The sequence below is a fragment of the Diceros bicornis genome, chromosome 31 (assembly GCF_020826845.1).
Source record: "Diceros bicornis minor isolate mBicDic1 chromosome 31, mDicBic1.mat.cur, whole genome shotgun sequence".
Taxonomy (NCBI): Eukaryota; Metazoa; Chordata; class Mammalia; order Perissodactyla; family Rhinocerotidae; genus Diceros; species Diceros bicornis.
In genome coordinates this window covers 8,080,714-8,102,623 of record NC_080770.1, presented here as the reverse complement: position 1 = coordinate 8,102,623, position 21,910 = coordinate 8,080,714, and the positions used below count along the sequence as shown (strand labels likewise).

Here is a 21,910-nt window from a genome sequence, read left to right as displayed (position 1 = left end):
TATTTGGGGGAAGGCAGGGAGGAGTTGAGACACGCCAGGGCTGTGGGGGTAGAGGAACCCAGACTGGGCAAGGCCCTGTCCACCCTGGGCCTCAGTTTCCCTGCTGGTCCCTGAGAGGTGGCCCTGGTAATCTCTGAGTTGGCATCTAAGGTTGGCATTATGCATCCCTTCCTCACCCACCCCCCACCAAGAGCAGTTGGTGGTTTTGCCATTTCCCACTATCCCCTGCCAACCAAGAGCTAGGATGAGGGACTTGTCACTCCCTCAGGTGTTCACCACTGGTGGGACCCCAAGCTGTTGCCTTAAGTATGAGAGGGTCCCCTTGTTTTGCCCTCTCCTGGCATCAGGGAAGACTGGGACACACCTAAAGGAAACTGGAGTGGGAGGGGATTAGGATAAGGGGGGGGGAGCTGAAGAATGAGGGCTGGGGTCAGAGGTCAGCCACAGGCCTCAGGGTGGCTGCTGCAGCCTCCACAGCTGCCACCACAATGCTGAGCTGCCTCTGCACCTCAGCCCAGGCTGCAGATCCGGCGTCTGTGTTCATGGCTGTGGAGTAGGCAATGGCCAGGCCCGGGAACGTGGTTATGGAGCTGGTGAGGGGTGCCCAGAGCACGTGGCTGACAGGAGAAATGGAGGAGGATCAGGGTCATTTGGGGGCCAGGAAAGAGGGGAGCTTCAGCCTGGAACGGGCTCAGCTCCTGTATACAGCTAGGCACAAAAGCACCGCCCCACTGCCTCAAAGGTGAGGCCCTTACAGCAGTGGAGATGTGGGTTCTAGTCCCAGGGTGACCTTGACTGATTTGCCTCCCCTCCTTTGAGCCTGATTTTCCAACTGTCTCAAGGGATGGCATGTGCTCTAAAGGCCAGCGAAACTCATATTCTCCTCCCTCAGGCGGGTGCCCATTGCCCAGCCTCACCCCAGCACACCTCCCCAGACTGGGGCAGGCTCACCTGTAGTAGCGTTCCTCTGGGAAGGCTTGCGGGTTCAGGAAGGACCGTTCCAAGAGCATCAGCTGGTCATTGATCATCCGGACCTGCAGGGGGCTGGAGGTGGCAGGACCTGTGGGTCACCCTGGAGCCAGTGGCCCAGCTGCTAGCCTGCATCCTGCCCTGGAAGCCACCCTTCCAGACACCTCTTTGCTGCCCCTGCTCACTCGGGGGTGCCCTTCTGCAGCTCTGATATCTGTTCATCCAAGTCCGCGGCTGCCCCCTGGAACTTGTCCACTGCGGTCACCAGAGGCTCTGTGGGGAGCAACCGGCATCTTAGCCCTGGCGGTGCAGGGTCCCCCATACCTCAATGTCAGGGGGACTCCGTACCCAGGCTGATGCCGTTCTGCTGCAACAGGTCCCCAAAGTCCTCCTGGGCAGCCTGCAGGAAGCTGTGGAGGGTCTCGCTGTAGTCAGTGATGTTGAGAGGCAGGAAGAGGCTGTCACTGAGCCGAAGAAGTACATTCCCCACCATCCGGGCCACGGCCTGGTGGCTGCTGAAGCCTTCAGGGAAGGTGACAAGGTCAGGGCTCCGTCTTCAGCCCACACTCCTCCAGCCCCAGGATGCCGCTTGGCCCTCTCCTCACCAGGGTCCACAAAGTTCTCCACGTAACCAAAGGTGTCGAAGGCTGTGTGGTAGGTGGGGTAGATCCGGGCTGAGGTCTTGCTCTGGGGGAACAAGGCCCAGAGGTGACAGGCTTGGGATGGGAAGTGAGAGGAGGTGTATTATAGTAAGCTACAATGTAGGGGCATTATCTCGAATAACTCATCGCCACATCCATGAGGAAGGTTCTAGAATTCCCACTTTACAGAGGAGGAAACTGAGGCTCAGAAAGGTTAAGTAACCCTGCCTGACATCACACAGCTAATAAGTGGCAGAGCTGAATTCAAATCCAGCTCCACCTCCCAGGAGCAGTGTGGCCAGGCGGGGAGAAAGGGCATTTTGGAGCATCAAACAGGGAGACACAGGCTCCCTTATCTTATCTCACCCTCACACCAATGCTGTGGATCATCCCTGTTTTATACTGTTATTTATTCTGAGATAAACATTTCTTCACATTTTAAGATCTCTGGAGTCAGATGATCTGCTTCTTACAGTCCGTGTCATCCTACAACTAATTGGCAGTGGTTTTATTCCTCCTGAATAGTGCGTATCATAATAGTGCATCTTACAATCAGTAGTATCTTAAATTTGATAAAATAACGTCGATGACCGTAAACAGATGCACAGAGAGGTTAAGAAACTTGGCGGAGGTAGTGCAACTACTGAGGGACGGCGCCGGGATCACTCTGCACTAGCGCAGGCCGCAGGAGAGGAGAGGGCTGGTGGAGCGAGGTACCGAGCTGGGGGAAGGAGGGGTGCCTGCTCACCCGGTCATAGGTGTAGGCGAGGTCCATGGAGGAGATGCCCAGGAAGTGGATGAAGGGTGCGTAGTCGCTGCCAGCAGCCAGAGTGCCCATGCTGGGGGAAGAAGGATGGTCCTTCTGGAGGGCGCTAGGCCAGCCCGCCCTCCCGGGGCCCCCGTCCCGGCCCTGGGCTCACCTGGGGATCACGCCGTACACCGGGCTGCTACGGTTGTAATATCGGATCCAGTTGTCGTAGATGCTGAGGCTGCTGTGGCCTGGTGCGGAGATCTGGCCGGGAGGGGAATCTAGTCTCGGGCTGGCCCCTCCCTAGGGCCAACAACCTCGCGGGTCCTCCTCCCGGCCCGCCCGAGTCTCCAGCCCAGGCACTCTCGTGCAGGTCCTACAAGGCCCGCCCCCAGCCTCAGTCCCACCCCAGCCCCGCCCACCCCGTGTAGCCCCGCCCCTTCCACCTGTTTGGCTGCGGTGAAGATAACGCTCTGGACCGGGGGCGTCCCCTGCCCCCTGAAGGAGACGTTGGCTGTGGGAGGATCAGAGAACGACTCTCTTCGAGCTCCAGTCCCTTCATGTCCCGCCTTCCCCAGTCAGCCCAGGCGCGCCCCATACCAAACACCGAGATGTCCACGTTGATGTAGGCCACGGTGCGCTCCTGCAGCTTGCTAAACAACTCCTGCAGGTTCGAGAGGCGACATCAGCTCGGCGCTGCCCCGTCCCGGGAACCGTCCCCCTATCCCCTACCCTGCGGGGTTCACTCACCTCCGTGAATTCTGTGGAGCCAATGAGCCCAAACTCCTCTGCGCCCCAGCTTCCGAATATGACTGATCTGCGGGGACGCCAGGTGCCTGCGGGGGGAGAGGGGTGATAAAAGGCTGGAGGACAGGGTCCCCGGCTCCTCGGGTGGCTTAGGGAAAAGGTTGGGGACGTGGAGAAGAGGGAAGGGCTGGAAGGGGTGGAGCAGCTGGTGACAGGAGGTAGGCACCTCTTCAGCCAAGCCTTCCTGGAGGCTTCATCCTCCTTTACCCAGCCCCCCTCCCCTGCTGTGACACTCGCCCCCCAAATTGTCCCCAGCACCAACCTCCCTTGGCCAGGCGGTCCCTTCTGCAAGAAGGCCCTGCCTCCCTCTTCTCTATAGGCATGCTTTGAGAAGACCTCCTGACCCTCCATTCCCACTCTCTCCTCCGCGCAGTCTGTGCAAACTCGCCCATAACCTTCTTCACTTGGTGATAATACATGAAGTTTCTCCTTAGGGCTTTATCCATATTGAGCCAATCCTTACAGCAAGGCATAGAGGGAAAGACTATTATTGTCTCCATTTCACAGTTGAGTAATCCGAGCCACAGAGAAGTTAAATGTCTTGCCCAGGGTTACACAGCTGGTAGGCAGCAGAGCTAGGGTTCAAGTCCAGGGTCTGGCTCCAGAGTTCGGAGGCTTGACCAGTGCCCCACACTGCCTCTCAGAGCCTTCTGCAGCCTGGCTTCCATCTCCAGCCTCTGTGCTCACACTACTCTGGCCACCGTCCCCAGCCACCTCCGGGAAGCGTTGGTGCCCCTGGCTTGCCCCCTCACCTCCTCCAGACTCCCCCTCGCCCTCCACGGCCACATCTTCCTGGTTGTGCCCCCATCTCTGGCTGCAACTCAGTCCCCTTTGATCATTCCTCATCTTTTTGTTGTAAATGAAATTTCATAATGTATAAAATGATTACATTCTTGCAATGACAAATTCCTATACTTTTTCCTGCCAAAAATGCATAATCTGAATCTAATCAGACAAACCCAAATCAAAGGACCTTCAAGAAAATAAAATCAGGATCATGAAAGACAAAAGATGGCTAAGGAACTCTGACAGAGGACACGTACAACTACCGCACATGCAGTGTGTGATCCTGGATTGGATCTCAGACCAGAAAATTATTTTGCTCTAAAGGTCATTATAGGAACAACTGGCAAAATTGTTAATTTCCTGTTTCTGATCATGGGACTGTGGTTATAAAAGAAAATGTCCTTATTTTCAGGAAATATACAGTGATGTGTTTACAGATAAAGAGACAGATTTCTGCAACTTTCAAACACTTCAGAAAAATATATAAATAGAGCAAAAGATGGTAAAGCATTAATATTAGGAGTATCTGGGTGAAGGGCTTATGAGGCTTCTTTGGACTATTTTTGCAACTCTTTTGTAAGTCTGAAATTATTTCAAAATAAAACACTTCAACAGGGGCTGGCCCGGTGGCATAGTGGTTAAGTTCACGTGCTCTACTTCGGCGGCTCAGGGTTTGCAAGTTCAGATCCCAGTCACAGACCTATGCACTGCTCATGAAGCCATGCTGTGGCAGGCGTCCCACATGTAAAGTAGAGAAAGATTGGCACGGATGTTAGCTCAGGGCCAATCTTCCTCAGCAAAGAGAGGAAGATTGGCAAGAGATGTTAGCTCAGGGATAATCTTCCTCACCAAAAAAACAAACAAGCAAACAAAAAAACACTTCAACAACAAGAACAAAGACAGACATTTCTGCACTACCAGAGGCAATACGTCAAAAGCCTACCCTCTCTCCACAAGATTCTCCCCCCACACCCTTATCAGTTGATCTCAACCACACCTGTGGTGTTACAGACCATTTATGCCACCAGCTCCCCAGTTTATCTCTTTTCTGACCTGGAGAAAACCAGCATCTTCAACTGCCTGCCTGCCCTCTCCCCCAGAATGTCTCCTGGGCACCTCAAAATCAATACGTGAAAGGGCACACAATGTATAAAGATGTAATTGGTGACATCAGTAACATAAAGGGGAAAGACAGAGCTTTATAGGAGTAGAGTTTTTGTATGCCATTGAAGTTAAGTTGCTATTGATTCAAATTAGATAGTTATAATTTTAGGATGTTGTGTGTCATGGAAGATGAAAAAGTTCTAGAGATGGATGGTGGTGATGATTGCATAACACTGTGAATGTACTTAATGCCACTGAATTGTACACTTAAAAATGGTTAGAAGGGTAAATTTTATGGTATGTATATTTTACCACAATAAAAAAAACTAAAAAAAAAAAAATCAACATGTGAAGAACCAAATTCACATTCTTTCCCCTAGATCTGTCCTCTGACTCTGTTTCGTTTTTCATAAATGGCACCGCCATACACTGGGTTGCTCAGACCAGAAATCAGAAATCCAGGAGCCTTCCACTTGTCCTCTCCCTCACCTCTGTCGCTAACAGACCCCAAGGTCTTCACACTCTCTCCTTCCCACTGCCCCTGCCTGGTCCGAGCCCCACCATCCCTCCTGGCCTGAGGCTGACAATACCTCTGACTGGTCCCTCCACACAGGGCTTGCCCTGCCATGCCCTTTCCCACTGTAGCAGAGGAAGCCATTTAAAATTGTCCTCTATCACGTCACTCTGTTGATTAAAGTCCCTCACCAGCTTTCTGCCACCCTTGGATGGAACAGCAAACTCCTCGACTGGGCTGCCGGTGGCCTGGCCCTGCCAGCTCTGCCACCTGGTCCAGCCCTTCCATCCCGCATGCCATGCCCTCTACCGGGATCTGCCCCCTCCCTTCCTGAACTGCCGCCTCCACAGAGAGGCCTCCCCCAGCTCTGGCTTGCACCTGGAAAGCCCCTTAGATATTTTTCTTTATAGCACCTAGCACAATTGTCATTTCATGCAGGAACTGGGGTGTTCACTGTGGTATCTCTGGGGCCTAGAAGTGGCCTGGCACATAGTAGGCACGCAGGACATATTTGTTGAGACAACGGTTGTCTGTCATCCCCGCCTCAGCTGACCTCCCCGAGGACAGAGCCGGGGCATTGCCTTGCTCTCAGCAGCATCCCAGCTATGCTGCATTCGAGGGGCACAGGGGGCTCTCAGAAGCTATTACACGAGTTCCCTGTGCCACACTGGGCTGCCGGGGGGAGGCCAGGGCTGGAGTCCATGGATGTCTGCCTCCAGGGCCCTCACTCTGGGCACAAGTGGACACTGGAGAATGAGAGTGAGGAGGTGGGACAGAATGCCCACAAGCTCAAGGAAGAGTGGGCTGGAGGGGACTTCCTGGGGGAGAATCCCTGGACCAGGGGAGGGGGGCCTCCTCACCCTTCTTCAGCAGGGTCCCCAGGGCGCGGGTGACCTCCAGGAGGACAGCAGTGCCGCTGCTGGGGTCCACGGCCCCGTGTACCCAGCTGTCCCGGTGGTTTCCATAGAACACATAGCGGTCTGGCGGGAGGAGCAAAGTGAGAACCCAGAGAAGAGGGCGGAGGGGGAGTGGTCAGGAGCAGGGCCGGTCCTGGGGGCGCAGGAAGCCGTGAGGCGGCGCTCACCAGGCTCTACAGCCCCGCGGATGATCCCCACGACGTTGGAGGCGTTGCGCAGCTCCAGCCGGTTGTAGACACTCACGTTCACCTGGCTGGGGCGGGGTGGAGGGGGGCAACAAGAGTCTTGGCCCCACCCACTCCCCCCCAATACAGGAGAAACTGAGGCTGAGAGCGGGAAAGGGACATGGCAAGGTCACTTGCCCAGAAGTACCAGGAGAGGCAGCAAGGCTAGAGCCTGCTCTTCTGGTTCCAATTCTCCTTTCCATTCACTCATCACTCCGTAAGCACTATTGGATGCTTAGTGTATGCCAGCAGCGTTCTAGGCTGTGGGCAATGACTGAGACAGACGTGGACCCGGCCCTTGTGGGCCTCCGTCTCCTGAGTGAGACAGGCCATGAAGAAGTGAGCAACTACCTGCAGGAGGTGAAGGGGCCTGGGGGACACTAACAAGTTGACGTGTGAGAGGATACCTGGTGGCAGGTAAGGAGGTTAGTGCAGGCTAGGAATGGCAGGTGTGAAGGGAAGGGTGTTTCCGGCAGAGGGAACAGAAAGTGCAGAGGCCCTGATTTGGGAACCAGCTTAGCACGTTCAAGAGAGGGGGTGGCTGGAGAGTGGAGGTCTGAGATGAAGTGGGGGGACCCCACAGGGTCTGTGGGCCACACAGCTGTTTCACCGGCCTCCCCAAAGACAAGACAGATATTTTGGAGTCAGGGGAGGGGTTGGAGAGAGAAGAAAGAGAAAGGCCAGGCCTTGAAGTGGGCAGAGGGGACCCAGGGTCAGGGAATCATAACAAAGGAAGTAGAGAGGAGGGTAGGGAGACGGGGCCCCTCTTACCTGTCTGCTGGGAAGTCGCCATCAGACCGGAAGCCGGGCCCCAACCTGTACTCACAGCCCAGCGCTCCCTGCCAGGTAGCCGGGGCCGAGTTTCCCTGGAGGTTACTGGGGAGGAGGGGAAGGCTCTTCAGAGCAGGTATGGGTGTGGGGGTTGAAGCTTGGAGGCCATTGGAGGGTGGGCAAGGAGACTCCAGGGCACAAGCTCACCAGAGAAGAACTTTTGCATCCTCGAAGCCAATGGGCTGAGTGGGAATTGGGGGAAATCCGGTGGCATTGGCAGGGTCCAGGCGGAAGGAGGAGGGGTTGGCTGGAAGGTAGGGAGTCAGGGGGTCCCCAAAATACTGGAAGTAGGAGCCTCGCTCCACCCCCGAGGGAGGCAGGCCCCAGGAGTACGGGAAGGTCTGGTTGGGCAAGCTCTGCCCGTCATTGATGTCGCCAGGGTCCGTGTACACCAGCACCCCAGCCACCCCGTGCTTTGCGGCATTCACAGCCTGTGGGAGGCAGAAGAGGCTGTGTTTAGGGGAGGGGCGAGGAGGGGATACATCCTGTTCCACTCCCTCCCTCACTGTGGAAGCCAAGACAGATTGACCTTCCCACGCACAAGACGATGCTAACACAAGGCATTTCTTGCAGTGCTGCTTGAGACAACAAAAGACTGTTGGGCATTGGCAAGCCAATGCTTATCAGTGGGGGCTGATTAAACACACAGAAGATCCTAAAGTGGAATACTATGCAGCTGTTTAAAAGAACGAGGATGGGCTTGTACACCCGTGTTCACAGCAGCTCTGTTCTCAATTGCCAAAAGGTGGAGACAACCCAAGTGTCCATCTACAGATGAATGAATAAGCAAAATATGGTGTATTAAGCAAGAGAATATTATTCAGCCTTAAAACGGAAGGAAATTCTGATACGACATGGATGAAACTTGAAAACAGTACGCTAAGTGAAATAAGCCAGACACAAAAGGACAAATATAGTATGATTCCTCTCATATTAAGTCCCTAGACTAGGCAAAGTCATAGAGACAGAAAGTTGAATAGAGGTTACCAGGGGCTGGGGAGGGGGAAAGAGGAAGTCAGAGTTTAATGGGTACAGAGTTTCGTCTGGAATGACACAAGAGTTCTGGAAATGGATAGTGGTGATGGTTGCACAATATTGTGAGTGTTCTTAATGCCACTGCATTGTACACTTAAAAATGGTTAAAATGGTAAATTTTGTCACATGTATTTTACCACAATGAAAACAAAACAGTACCTTAAAAAAAAAAAGAACAAGGACAGAGTTTAAGTACCAATCGAGAATGATCTCCAGGGTGTATTAAGGTGAAGAAAGCACATCTCAGAACAGCGGGGATAGTAAGCTACTTTTATGTAAAAAGAGCAGGAAATAAGACTATACTTATATGTGCTTCTTCCAAAAGAAACTCTGGATCAATACTCCATAAACTGAAAAAAAGTCGTTACCTTTTTGGAGGATGGCATTACAGGAGGACTTTTTCACTCTCTACTTTTTTTTTAAACTGGATATTCTATAATTCAAATAATTCCACCATGCCTTCCTCTTTCTTTTTCTTCTCTCTCTCTGTTTTTTTTTTTTTTTTTTTTTTGCAGCTCTTATCGTGGGCATTTCTTTAAAAATTGTGATAAAATACACACAACATAAAATTTACTGTCTTAACCATTTGTGTGTGTGTGTGTGAGAGGAAGATCAGCCCTGAGCTAACATCTGTCGCCAATCCTCCTCTTTTTTGCTGAGGAAGACTGGCCCTGGGCTGATATCCGTGCCCATCTTCTTCTACTTTATATGGGACGCTGCCACAGCATGGCTTCACAGGCGGTGCGTCGGTGCGCGCCCGGGATCCAAACCTGCAAACCCCGGGCCGCTGAAGTGGAGCGTGCGCACTTAACTGCTGCGCCACCGGGCCAGCCCCCTGTCTTAACCATTTTAAGTGTACAGTTCAGTGGCATTAATTACATTCACATTATTGTGCAACCAACACCACCATCCGTCTCCAGAACTCTTTTCTTCTTGCAAATCTGAAACTCTGTACCCACTAAACACTAACTATCTATTCCCTTCTCTCACTCTATGGCCTTTTATTTAAAAAAAAAAAATTTTAAACATAGATATGTAATACTTAGTCAAAATTTTGAATTGAAAAGAAGCAGGTTGGGGGGAGGGCAACAGGAGGACTTTTAAGTTGAATATTCAGAAGGATTACTTCACAGGAGGACTGGACTCCCAGAATATCAAAGCCGAAAATTTTGCTGATTCTTTTCTTTCCTAACACTCAGAGAGGTTAGGGAAGTCATCCAAGGTCACACAGCACATCAGAGGTACAGCACAAATACAGCTTGCCTTTCCTGCCCCCAGCCCAGGGCACAGCCCCCACCCAACCCTGCTCCTTCCCCTCCCCCTCACTTCCTCCTGTCCACTGCTGGGCCCCTCTCCCCGCCCAGCCCCCTGCACTGGGGGCTGCTTCTCACCTTGTCCCCACGCCCTACACCCCCATAGCGGGTCAGGGCGATGGTGCCCTCGAGACTGATGCCCTGAGTCTGTAGCTCCTCAAAGTCGTCTTCCGAGCCCTGGTTGGCGTAGACGAGGAGGCCCTAGTCCCAAGAGGAAGTGATCCTTAGAGCCAGGCCCAGAAAAGGTGGGGTGGGTCAAGAAGAGAGAAGGCTGAGTGGCAGGAAGAAGGATTAGATTCTTCTAATCCCCACCTCACTCAGAGCTTATAAGCTCCCCAAAGACAGAGTCACACCTGGTTTCCTCTGTGTCCAGGTACCCTGTCACAGGACTGGCTTTGAGTGGGGGACATTAGTGTTTGTTGAACGACTAAGTGATGGGTGAAAGGCGTAGCAATGGAGTGTGGGGGTGAGTAAATTCTGGGGGAGGCTGAGCCTCACTGGGTCAGGATGGGAGAAGCTGGGGTAGAGCCTGGGGGAGCTGGGCCATGGCGGTGGGGGGGGGTGTTCCAGGCCCACCTGTGGGGTTCCGGGGGGAGCGTAGGCAGCGTAGGGTGGCACCACATCGGGACCCGCCTGCTCCCCTGTCAGGTTCTCCTCACTCTGGCGGCAGGAGAAGAGGATGTCCCCAGTGGGACCCACTGTGGAGGGGGGCAGTGTCAGGGCTGGGCCCCAGCAGCTCCCCCACCCCACAGGCATCCCCAAACCTGCACAGGCCCTCACCAACGGTCACGCTGTTGGGCTGCTCCTCGCTGGGGAGGGACAGCAGCACTTCGTACTCGAAGGTCTTGGCCAAGTCCAGGCCTGACTCCTCGTCCTGCCAGCGCTGCAGCAGCAGCTGCACCAGCGCCTCATCACGGGGCGTGGAGGACAGGTGTGGCTCTCTGGAGAGTTCTCTGCAGGGCAGGCAGAGGGCGGCCGGCCAGGGTCAGGGAGGGGCAGCAGGCAAACAGGAGGGGTGGGTAGACAGGCCTCTCACCGAAGATTCTCCCGGATCCTGCTGGCATCCAGCTGTCCCATAACGGTCTCAAGGATCTCCAGGTCCAGGTCCTGGGAGGCTGAGATGCTGGAAGCTGTCGAGTCAGCCCCTTTGGAGATGGCGTAGTGGCCCAGGATGATGCCCACTGCCAAGAGGGCAGCAGCCCCCACCACCACCCCAAGCACCTTCACCCACTGCATCTCGTGGAGTCTTGGCCACCTGGGGTGGCTCCTTATAGACGGGATGTCAGGTCTAGTTAACCATTACCTCCTGGGCGGCCCTGCTCTTTGGCCCCTAGCTGGCAGGGACAGCGAGGGAGCATCCTGCAGGGAGGGCCGGGAGCTGTTCACATCCACCTCCATTTCGGCATCATTCACCTGGAAGGGACTGCCAGGGGCATCAAGTCCACACAGGGACACTGAGGCCCAGAGAGGGACAAGGTCTCATCATGGGTCTCGCGGTAAACCAGAGGCCAAGCCAGGCCAGGAACTCAGAGCCACCACTGCCTGTCTCCTCGGGGTCATTTTGTCTCCAGCACATCCCGCCCTGGCTGCATGAGCAGATTTTAAGTTCAAATTCCATCCTTGCTAGACATAAGCTATGTGACCTTGGGCAATTCACTTAGCTTCTCTGAGCGTTTTTTTAGCTGTAAAATGGGGATAATAGAATGTATTTCACAAAACAGTGGTGCTGTTTTCATTAAACAAGACAACACCTGTAGAAATAAATAGCTCAGTGGCTGACACACAGTGGGAACCTGTAAATTTTAGCTTCTCCTGCCTCGTCTGACCCTCTAAAATGCTAAGCCTGGAGCTAAAGGAAGAAGAGGGACCCAGAAGAATTCTCTGTATCTGTCCCGCAGGGGTCTCAGCGAATGGGAGGAAGAGGGACTCTTAGAAAGGGAAGCTATTCTGGAGGACAGAGAGGGGGAAGCCCATACTTCCTGGGCAAGGTGACTTCCTCCTTCATTCCCTGACCCTGTCTGGAATCCACTCATCTCCTCATCCATCGCTTCACTTATTTGTCCACCCACCCTCCTCACCCATCCACCTACCCTCCCATCAACCCATCCATCTATCCACCCATCCATCCATCCATCTATCCACCCAGCTATCCACCCATCCATGCATCCATGCATCTACCCACCCACCCACCCATTTATCTACCCCCTCTCCTATCTACCCATTCACTCCCCCTCGCATCCATTCATCCATCCATTCATCCATCCATTCATTCCTTCACTTATACCTGCAAGCATCATTCATTCATTCAACTCTATGCCAGATCCATGCCAAGCCTTGGGGAATAAAGGTGCCCAGGAACTCAAGTCCAGCAGGGGAGACAGACAGCCTTTGGGTTCCACCATGTGGTAAGTGCCCCTATAGAGGGAGCACCAGCGTGTTCCCAGTGGGGAGAATGAGGAATTTTCTCGAGGAGGGAACATTTGAGGGGATCTTCCATGGATGAGAAGGCATTCAGCATGCAGAAAGGCAAGGGGCAGGCCATCTGTGCAGACAGCCCAGCATGGGCGAAGGCTGAGAGGGAAAGGGAGACGTCAAGTTACCAGTACACGTATTGAGCCTCTTCCAGATCTCATAGAGAGCCAGGCAGGGCTGGGAAGGCCCCTGGGGCTCAAGCTGCAACTCCTCCCACGTCCCCCGCCATGGCCTATCCTGCCTTGGGACTCTGCCCAGCAGGCTGCAGCCCATTCACTGGCCAAAGACGCCTGAAGAGCTGGGGGAGCTGGGCCATGGTAGACGTTGTGAGTAAGTGGAGTGTGTGAGTGTGAATGTGTGAGTGTGTGTGTGTGTGTGTGATTTCAGAGCAGCCCCTTACTGCCCACAGCCCCATTTTGCCAGCACCATCTGCCCCCCGCCCGCCACGCCCATCTCCCCTTGTGCTGGGGAGCAGGAGCGGCAGCATGCAGCATGGGAGGACTCGTGGGGGGTGTAGTGTGACCAGTGACTTCAGGGAGGTGCGGCAGGAAGCCACAGTTCTTGGCAAGGTGACTGTCAGCACCCAGGATATGACCTTGGATCTTATCAGAAGCTTGTCAATGTGGGAGCGTACACATTCCTTATGAGGACACAGAAGGACAGTCCCCACCAGACAGGCAGTGAGATTCCAAGGTCATCTGATAAGTTGAGGAACAGATGTGGTGATGGCACCATGAGGCAGCAGCCCCATGGTCCCACTCCACCCCCTCCTGGAAAGATTTAGCCCCTTGGACATGTGAAGTCACGACGTCTGGACAAGAGTGAGTGACACGTGAGTGGGCGACTCCGCCTGAGTGTATGTAACATCTGCGTGTGTGTGACACCTGAGAACTCGGGCTCATGCTGCTGGAGTCAGCTGCTGTCTACACTGCTGTAGTGCGGCCCCTCCCTGAGCATTTTGGACTGTGGATGTCGATGGAAGTCACTTAACATAGCTAACGCATTTTATGTCCCTTTTATCTTCCCACCTCACTCCCTCAGTCACTCTGACTCCAGGAGTTCTTCACTCCCCCCAGGACCTCCAGTCCATTGGTGCCAGCTCCTTTCCACACCCTCTCCCCTCCCTTCTTGCCCAGCCCCGCCCCATCCTCTCCATTTTGGGTCACATTCACTGAGAAAAAACCCCGACCCTCCGCCCACTCTGTATTTGCACCCTTGACCCTGAATGTGCCTGCAGAGTCACATGACCTCGCTGATCTTGCTTTAAATTTATGATCCCAAACCTCCAGCAGGCCCTCCGTCCTGCTGGCAATCCTTCTATCTTTCCTGTTCCACTCACTCTCCCACGCTCCAGGATGGTGATTTCACATCCTCTCCTCACGCCTCCACTACATTCTCCTCCACCGTCACTCTCAGCTGATGGCCGTGCTTCCTATTTCCTATGAAAATCTAAGGGAACTTCACCGCTTGAGCTAGCTACCCCAGCCCATCTCCTTAGCCCTCTCTCCTACCTCGGGTGAACGGCCCGCGCCACTCTCGGAGGCCAGCCTCTACCCTCTGCACTAGAGCCCATCCCCCTCGCTGTTCAAGGATGTGTCCCCAGCAAGTCTCCCGGCTCCACTTTTTCTTTAGTGGATCCTTTCCATCCACTCAAAGCACCCATTGATGGTGTTTGACATCGTCTTTTTAGAAATCTCTCAATTCCACTTGCTCCTCAAGTAACTGTCCCGATTTTCTCTCTCCTTTTGTGATAAAAGCCCTTGGAAGAGTCGTCCATGCTCGTCTCCAATTCCTCTTCTCCCGTTCTCTCTTGAGGCCACTCCAATTCAGGCTTTACCCACTACTCCACTAAAACTGCCCTTGAAAAATTCAGCTTTGCTCCATGTTGCTAAATCCTGTGGTGGCCAGCCTCCAAGATGGCGCAAAAGATACTGTGGAAATTACAGGGTGTGGCTTCCAAGGTTAGGTCATAAAAGACATCATGGCTTCCGCCTGGCTCTCCTTTGCTGGATGCCATGTTGTAAGGCCATTCAAGAAACTCTGTGGACAGGCCACATGGCAAGGAACTGAGGGCTCCTGCCAGCCATGCGAGTGAGCCACCTTGGAAGTGGGTCCTCCAGCGCCAGTCGAGCTTTCAGAAGATGGCAGCCTTGGCTGACATCCTGACTGCAAACTCATGAGAGACCCCGAGCCAGGCCACCGGACCAAACCACGTTCAAATTCCTAACCCATGGAAATGGTGTGAGATAATAAATGTTAATGGTTTTAAGATGCTTAGTTTCAAAGTCATTTGTTAACACAGCAATAGAAAACCAATACAAATGACCAAATGTAGATTGAAACCCACAAATTCGTGTCTCTAATCCCACCCTGTCCCTGAACTCTAGTCCTGTATTTCGAGCTGCCAACTTTACAGCCACCCTTGGTGACCCAGAGGCTGCTCATACTGAACATGCCCCAAACTGACTTAGCTCCTCATCTTCCTCCTCAAATTTCCTCCTCCCGTAGGCTCCATCCTTCTAGTCACTCTGGCCAAAACTCTGGGAGTTACGTTTTTACTCTTCTATCTCTCCCACTCTGCCCCAAGTCTATCCGTAAATCCTGTTGGCTGGGCCTTCAAAAGAAATCTGGAATCCATCCTGGCCCAAGACTCCATCGTCTCTCCCTTGGACATTAGCCTCATAACTCGTCTCTCTGGTTCCATTCTTGTTCCCTCTAGTCCATACTCAGCACAGCAGTCAGACAATCTTTGTAAAACACAAGTCAGGCCATGACTGTGCTCACAGCCCCCATGGCTCCCGTTTCACTCAGAGTAACAGCCACTATGGAGGCCGCAGACCCCTTCAAGTCTCTGACCTCACGCCCCACCCCCAGCTCACTGCTTCAGCCACTCTGGCCTCCAGCTGCCCCCTGAACCTACCAGGCACGTTCCTGACTCAGGGTCTTTGCATCACTGCTCTCGATTCCCGGAACGCTGTTCCCTCAGCTCTCCGCAGGGCTCCTCCCTCAGATCCTCCACGCCTGTGCTCTAATATCACCTCTCCACGAGATCTTCCCTGCCACCCTGTCTAAACTGTGTTCCTTCCCCTCCCTCAGGCTTCCTCTTCCCTCCCCTGCCTCATTTTTCTCCATTGCATCTGTCACCATCTGACTTATTATTTCTTGTCTCTTCTCCTAGAACGTAAGTTCTTCCAAGGCAGGGGTCTTGGTTTTATTCACTGCTGAATCCCCAGGGCCCAGAACAGTGCCCAGCACATAGGAGGCACGCAACAAATCTTTGTAGAATGAATGAAAAGCTGACTTGCATCAGCACAGCTCCTCAGTGCTAGGTCTTCATGCTCCAGCTGTCTGGTGTTGAAGGAGTGGGCTCTAACAGACCTCCGGAGAGGGGTGTTTCTGAAGGATGATGCCCCGGAATGGAGGGTGATACTGCCCGGCTGCAGGATCCGGCCACCCTCTCAGGCAGGTATAGCAGGGCCTTTAGGCTGGGCAGGAGTGGGGAGTCTGCTGGGAGCACAGGTACCCAAACCTGCTTCCACTGTGCCTCTGCAGCCAGGTCGGAGGCGTGAGTTGATCCGCTGGAGCTCTGCCAATCACCAACCCTCGCTGAATGCTAACAACTCGCCAAGCCCGCACGAAATTGCCCATCCTCCCAAGAGCCTCTGAGGTGAGCACTGTCATCAACCCCGTTTACAGAGGAAGAAGCGCATCCAGTTGCTTGGTCAAGTTCACACAAGCTGGCATGTGTGATGCTGAGATTAGAATGCAGACGGCCGGCCCCGTGGCATAGTGGTTAAGTGCACGCGCTCCACTGCTGGCGGCCTGGGTTTGGATCCCGGGCACTCATCGACACACCGCTCGTCAAGCCATGCTGTGGCAGCGTCCCACATAAAGTGGAGGAAGATCGGCACGGATGTTAGCTCAGGGTCAGTGTTCCTCAGCAGAAAGAGGAGGATTGGTATGGATGTTAGCTCAGGGCTGATCTTCCTCAGAAAAAAAAAAAAAAAAAGAATGCAGAGAGTGGGGCCGAAGCTCCCTGCAGTCTCATCCACAAAGCTGTACCACCTCTCAGTCACTAGTCAGGAGGGAGGCATCACATTCTGCCCCTCACAAGAGAGATGGAATCATGGGGACACAGGAGACTGGTCTGCCAACCCAGCCGCAGTGCCTCGATGACAGAGAAGCCTGGAAGATCTGGCACAGCTTGTGACTGACACAGTAGCCTGTGACTAGCAGTTCTGGAGGAAGTGTGTGTGTGCGTGTGTGAATTACAAGACCTGGTAACACCCTGGGGCCCACGCAGCTTTGCTATGGGACCTCCTCTTGAAAGGGCCTTCCTGGTGGGATATGGCGGCAAGGAGTGGCTATAGAGACTAAGCTTTGGGCAGTGCCATGCTGGGGTCCTGGGCCACTGGGCCTTGGCCAGGATGTATTTGGGACATCTGACAACACTTACATGGTTTAGAGATAACTGGGGAGGGGCTCTGTACTAGACTGCAATTCCTGCAGCTGAGCGGTATGAATGTAACTACACGTGCTTCCTTCCTCGGGCTGGAAAAGATGCTGGAGTCTTTTCGAAGAAGGTTTTTTTAAAAAAAATAAATGGTGGAATATTTATGCAATGGAATATTACACAGCAATAAAAAAGAACAAACTACTTTTACTTACCTTTACATGTAGCAACATGGTTGAATCTCACAGACATAAAGATCAGCAAAAGAGGGGCCGGCCCACTGGTGCAAGCAGTTAAGTGCACGCACTCCGCTGCGGCGGCCCGGGGTTTGCCGGTTCTGATCCCAGGCGCACACCAACGCAGTGTTTGTTGAGCCATGCTGTGGCGGCTTCCCGTATAAAGTGGAGGAAGATGGCCATGGATGTTAGCCCAGGGCCAGTCTTCCTCAGCAAAAAGAGGAGGATTGGCAGATGTTAGTTCAGGGCCGATCTTCCTCACCAAAAAAAATAAAAATAAATTAAAAAAATTGTTAAAAAAAAAAACTCATCAGCAAAAGAAGCCAGACACAAAAGATAACATATTGTGGGCTTCCATTTATATGAAGATTCAATTTACGTGAATTTGTATGAAGTATATTAGTTATAGACTGTTGGAGGAGGTCATTGAGAGGACGTGGTCGATGGTTGACCTGCAAGCTGGACCCGGGCAATCAGAGCCTCCTCCCCTGTCCTTGGAATGTGCGATCTGCCCGCTGATCCCACATTAGGAGCTGTTCCAAGGACATAACCTTGAGAGAGCAAGGTAGCGTTGAGACCATTTGGACTGAATATGCGACTGAACCCAGTTAAGGCCTCTATATAAACTTTAAGATTCTGGCGGGCTGGTGTGGAGATCTGCTCGTCTCGTGGGCACCCCAGACAAGCCTTGTAAGTTCCCTTGCTTATTAAAACTGCCACTGACCAAATGGGACTATGCTGATGACAGTATCTTGTTGACAGAAGTTCTTAAGTGGTTAAACTGATGCAACCACTTAGCTGTTGGTCTGACTATTCCCCCTTGATCTCAGTATCAAATGATTCCCTTCAGGAAAATGGCAAGACAGCTGTTTGTCTGTTTGTACAAGCAGACGGTCTTTGGGTCACTGGTCAGCTGGGCCACTGATCAAGAACTGGTCAGGAAGTGGGTGGTGGGGATACCTGGGACCCCTGGAGCCATCCAGGGGATGACCTTGGGAGACTGGGGCTGCTAAGTCAGAGCTCAGCTCAGCCTGAAGCTGTGACAAAATCAAACCTTCACAAATCAAGTCTGCCATCAGTTATGGGCCAGAGCGTGATCCCCCGGGGTCTGGTGTAAGTCACACCAGGTCTGAGGAGGGGCCATGGACCTGAATTTCCATCCTCTTGACTAGTGTCCCCTCCATGCAGTGGGTATAAGGCAGAAAGATGGTCACGGGTCCTTTCCATGTCATTCTAGAGGACTTCTGCCCAGTAGACAATATCACTCTTAGGGTTATGGGGCTTTGAAAAAAGTCGTCCTGTAGGATATTGACCAATTTTGTATCTAATTTAGCAATCGTATTTCAGGATTCCTTCCTTTTTTCCCTCTTAACTATGTATATGTGTCAGTTTCTTGCATCCTCCTTTAAACCAGCTTTGTCATCTTGCTCACTCGGTCATCTCCCTCATTAAGGAGTTTAAAACAAATAAACAAACAAAAATATTGAAACGTGCTCTTTCTCTAATTGTATGGGAACTATTTCTAAGTTTTTGAATATTCTACCTATACATTTTCTCTCTCTCTCTCTGTCGCTCTCTGTCTCTCTTCCTCTCGTTACATCAGGAATCATGGGACTCCTAGAAAGGCCCCCCAGGGCTGGACAGATGCTGAGGGCAGCACGGCTGATGGGCATAAGCCCTGAGGCGGGGTAAGGGGTGCTCAGGTCCATGGGTCGGGTGAAGGAAGGAGCTGAGGCCCAGGGCAGGGAGAGTCCCACTGGTGAAGGGGGTGAGGTCTCAAGGGAGGCCCCAGGAGGCCCTGGCTAGAGGATGAAGTGGGGGAGGGGTAGGAATTCAAATTCCAGATGCATCTCCAGGCCTGGTCAGGAAGTGGCCCTTGGGGAGCCCCCTCCCCCTCCATAACTTGACTAACAAAGGGGAAGAGACCTATCCAAGGTCACAAGGTGGGTAGTGGCTCTTCCGGCCCCTCCCTCGTCTCTTTCTGCCCTTTGGAGTTAGACCAGGTACATCCATCCTCGCCAGGAGGGGGTGCGGCCCCCTTCCAAACCCGCCCCAGCGCTTATCACAGGGACCTTGACCTTGAGGCTGACACCAACCAGACCTGGAACCTCCTCTGGGTTTGGGGGAGCTCAGGGCCAGTGAACCAAGGGAGCTGGGGTGATGTCAGATGGCGGCCCAGTGCAGCTTGGAGCTGGTGGCCTCCTGCTCCCACCTGATTCCCAGGGCCCACAGACACGCGGGGAACTGCGCTCAGCTGCGAGAAGTTTACTGCAGGGACCTGGAGAGGAGCACTGGAGGGGCTTCCCGAGGAGAGGTCCTGTCTCCAGCCTCGGGCCCGGCCAGGGCTGACGTGGGTTTCTGTGGTCCTGGGGCACGTCAGGCTGCAGGACGAGCAGTTCTGCCTTCTGGGAGCTGGGTTGCTGCAGTAAGGGTTGCTGAGTGAGGGGCACTGGGCAGGCAGGCCCTCCCTCCCGCTGCACCACTGCAAGGAGGCCCACGCACCGGGAACAGTGCCACCTCCTGGACGGCCTGGGCTCCCTCCTGGGCAACCTTCTCTTCCTCCTGGACAACCTTCTCTTCCTCCTGGATGGCCTTCCCTTCCTCCTGGATGACCTCCTCTTTCTCCTGGACGACCTCCTCTTCCTCCTGGACGACCTCCTCTTCCTTCTGGATGACATTCTCCTCCTCCTGGATGGCCTTCCCTTCCTCCTGGACGACATTCTCTTCCTCCTGGACGACCTTCTCTTCCTCCTGGATGCCCTTCCCTTCCTCCTGGATGGCCTTCCCTTCCTCCTTCAGGCTCTTATACAATGAACTGGGCTGGAACAAAGGGTTGTGGGGGCCAGAGGTGGGTAGCGGATCTAAGCAGGACTGCCTGAGTCCCCTGTAGGGAGCTGGGCTGGGAGGCAGGAAGGAGGTGCAACAATGGAAGGAGGTCCTGGGCTGAGGGTCTCACCAGGCTCTGCAGCTTCTCCCCCAGGGCCAGGTTGTCTGCCTGGGCAGCACTCAGAGATTCCCAAAGCCTGGGGTTGAAAGAGAGACCTCCTTAGCCCCCAGGCTCTTGTCCTAGGCAGCCCCTCCTCCCAACACACGCCTCCTGCATGAGCCATGCCACCTGGCACAGCCACCTGGGACCCGGGTTTCACCAAGATTATCACAGGGACGCTGTCCTGGCAAAGCCACACCCAGGAGGGAATTGTTCTCCTCCAGTGACTCGCAGCAGGGGACCCAGACAGGGACGAATTGTGCTTTTTCCCTTCTTTAGCAGGAGAAGGGCAGGCTGCTTCATCGCACAGGCTGGCCTAGAAATCCTCGAAGGCAGCATCGGGTAGCCACCCCACCCCATTGGGCGGCCGTGGGGGCCATGACAGGATTCTGCGTGGTTCCTGTGTGGAACTAGCCCTGATCGAGCTCTGGGCTGGCTGTGTATGAAAGCGCTGACGACTCAGACTCACGGCCGTGGGAGCCCAGTGCAGCCCTGGGGGGACGATGTCACACTCCCCCCACTAGGACCTCTATCTCCAGGTGGGGGTCTGACCCAGGCATCACCATAGAGGGGCAGGCGGCCATGAGATTGTGCAGACCTAAGCTCCAGAGCCCGACATGGAGAGAACACACCCCCTCCCCACAGACCGAACTACCCCTCAAGTTCTTGAATGATTAAAGGTGGGGGTCGCTTATTGGCAGCCTCATAGATGCCCGATAACCAGGCACGTGGGCACGCAGTTGATCAACAGGCAAGAGCTGAGGCCCCCACACCCGTGGGGCAGGTCCCACTCACACATGGGGAGGACACTGATGCTTGGGAGGGAAGGGACCTGCTGGCCAGCGAGGAGGTCATCCAGAGTAGAACAGGGAGGAGGCAAGGCAGGGAGGGAAGGAAGAGAGGAGGGAGGGAGGAAGGAAGGAAGGAAGAAGGAACAAGCAAAGGTGCAAACCCACACCGTGGGAGGAAGCCCTGTCACCCTACCTGCCCCCACCTGCCCCAGCCTAGCTCACCTCATGCAGTCATTCTGCAAACGGCTGATTTCCTTTGAGGTCCGCCGAGGGCCCCAGTCTTCCTTATCCAGGAATCGGCCCTCCTGGATCTCCAAGTCCCTGGGGTGAGTGCTTAGTGAGGGTTGGAGCAGAGGGTCTAGAGGCTAGGGGAGGGGTCTGGGGGATGCAGCCTGAGGCCAGGCTCCTTCAGTCCTGTCTGGGCCTCCCCTCTGCTCAGCGCAGGGCTGAGTCCTGGCCCAAGGCTGAATGTTGATGGGGATGAGAAGGCCCCCCTGCCTCCCTCCCCTTCACACACTCCCACAACCGTACTCTTCAGGGTCTTTGGGCTCGGGGGGCTCTGCTGTGCTCAGGAGTGTGAACAGGAACTTGGCGGTGGATTCTTGTTGTAGGTCCAGCTTCTGTTCTGAAGGAGGTGGCTTTGGCAGAGAAGGGGCCATAGGAACTGAAGTGGCATGAGGCTGGCAGCCCAGGAACCTGGGGCCTCCCACACCCTCCAGCAAGACAGTGGGGTGCAGTGGCTGGGAGTTCAGGTCTCCACCCAGGTAGGAGAAGAGGAATTTCTCTAGCCCGCCTACCACCCCTGTCCTCTGCCTTCGGAGGCCCTGGTGCTTCCTGTCACCTCTGTGTCCGGCTCCCTGGAGACCTGAGGGGCTTCTAGGTTCTGCTCCTCAACAGGCTGCACCACTGGCTTCTCCTCGGACATGATGTGGGCTCTTTGTCTGCCGCTGGGAGACTGAGGGAGACAGAAACCCGGCTGATGAGCCATGCCCACCTTCCTGCTGGCCTCCCCTTTCCAGCTTTGCCTGGTTTTTTCGGGCAGCCTCCTGCCTCGAGAGCCTCCACTACCAGCTCTGTCTAGCA

General features: G+C 54.1%; 1 protein-coding gene across 1 annotated transcript; it reads right to left on the bottom strand.

The window, feature by feature from the left end:
* Window positions 1-253: 253 nt before the first annotated feature.
* NAALADL1 (N-acetylated alpha-linked acidic dipeptidase like 1) lies at window positions 254-11,125 on the bottom strand. Its single transcript, XM_058527689.1, has 18 exons — window positions 10,926-11,125; window positions 10,670-10,842; window positions 10,466-10,587; window positions 9,968-10,090; window positions 7,689-7,972; window positions 7,482-7,586; window positions 6,654-6,739; window positions 6,430-6,549; window positions 3,109-3,194; window positions 2,959-3,022; window positions 2,805-2,872; window positions 2,531-2,622; window positions 2,359-2,449; window positions 1,575-1,656; window positions 1,318-1,491; window positions 1,155-1,242; window positions 952-1,044; window positions 254-617 (listed from the first exon to the last, which is right to left on the bottom strand). Exons 1-18 carry the CDS (start codon window positions 11,123-11,125, stop codon window positions 431-433), a joined length of 2,238 nt encoding a protein of 745 aa, XP_058383672.1. The 3' UTR covers window positions 254-430.
* Window positions 11,126-21,910: the final 10,785 nt, after the last annotated feature.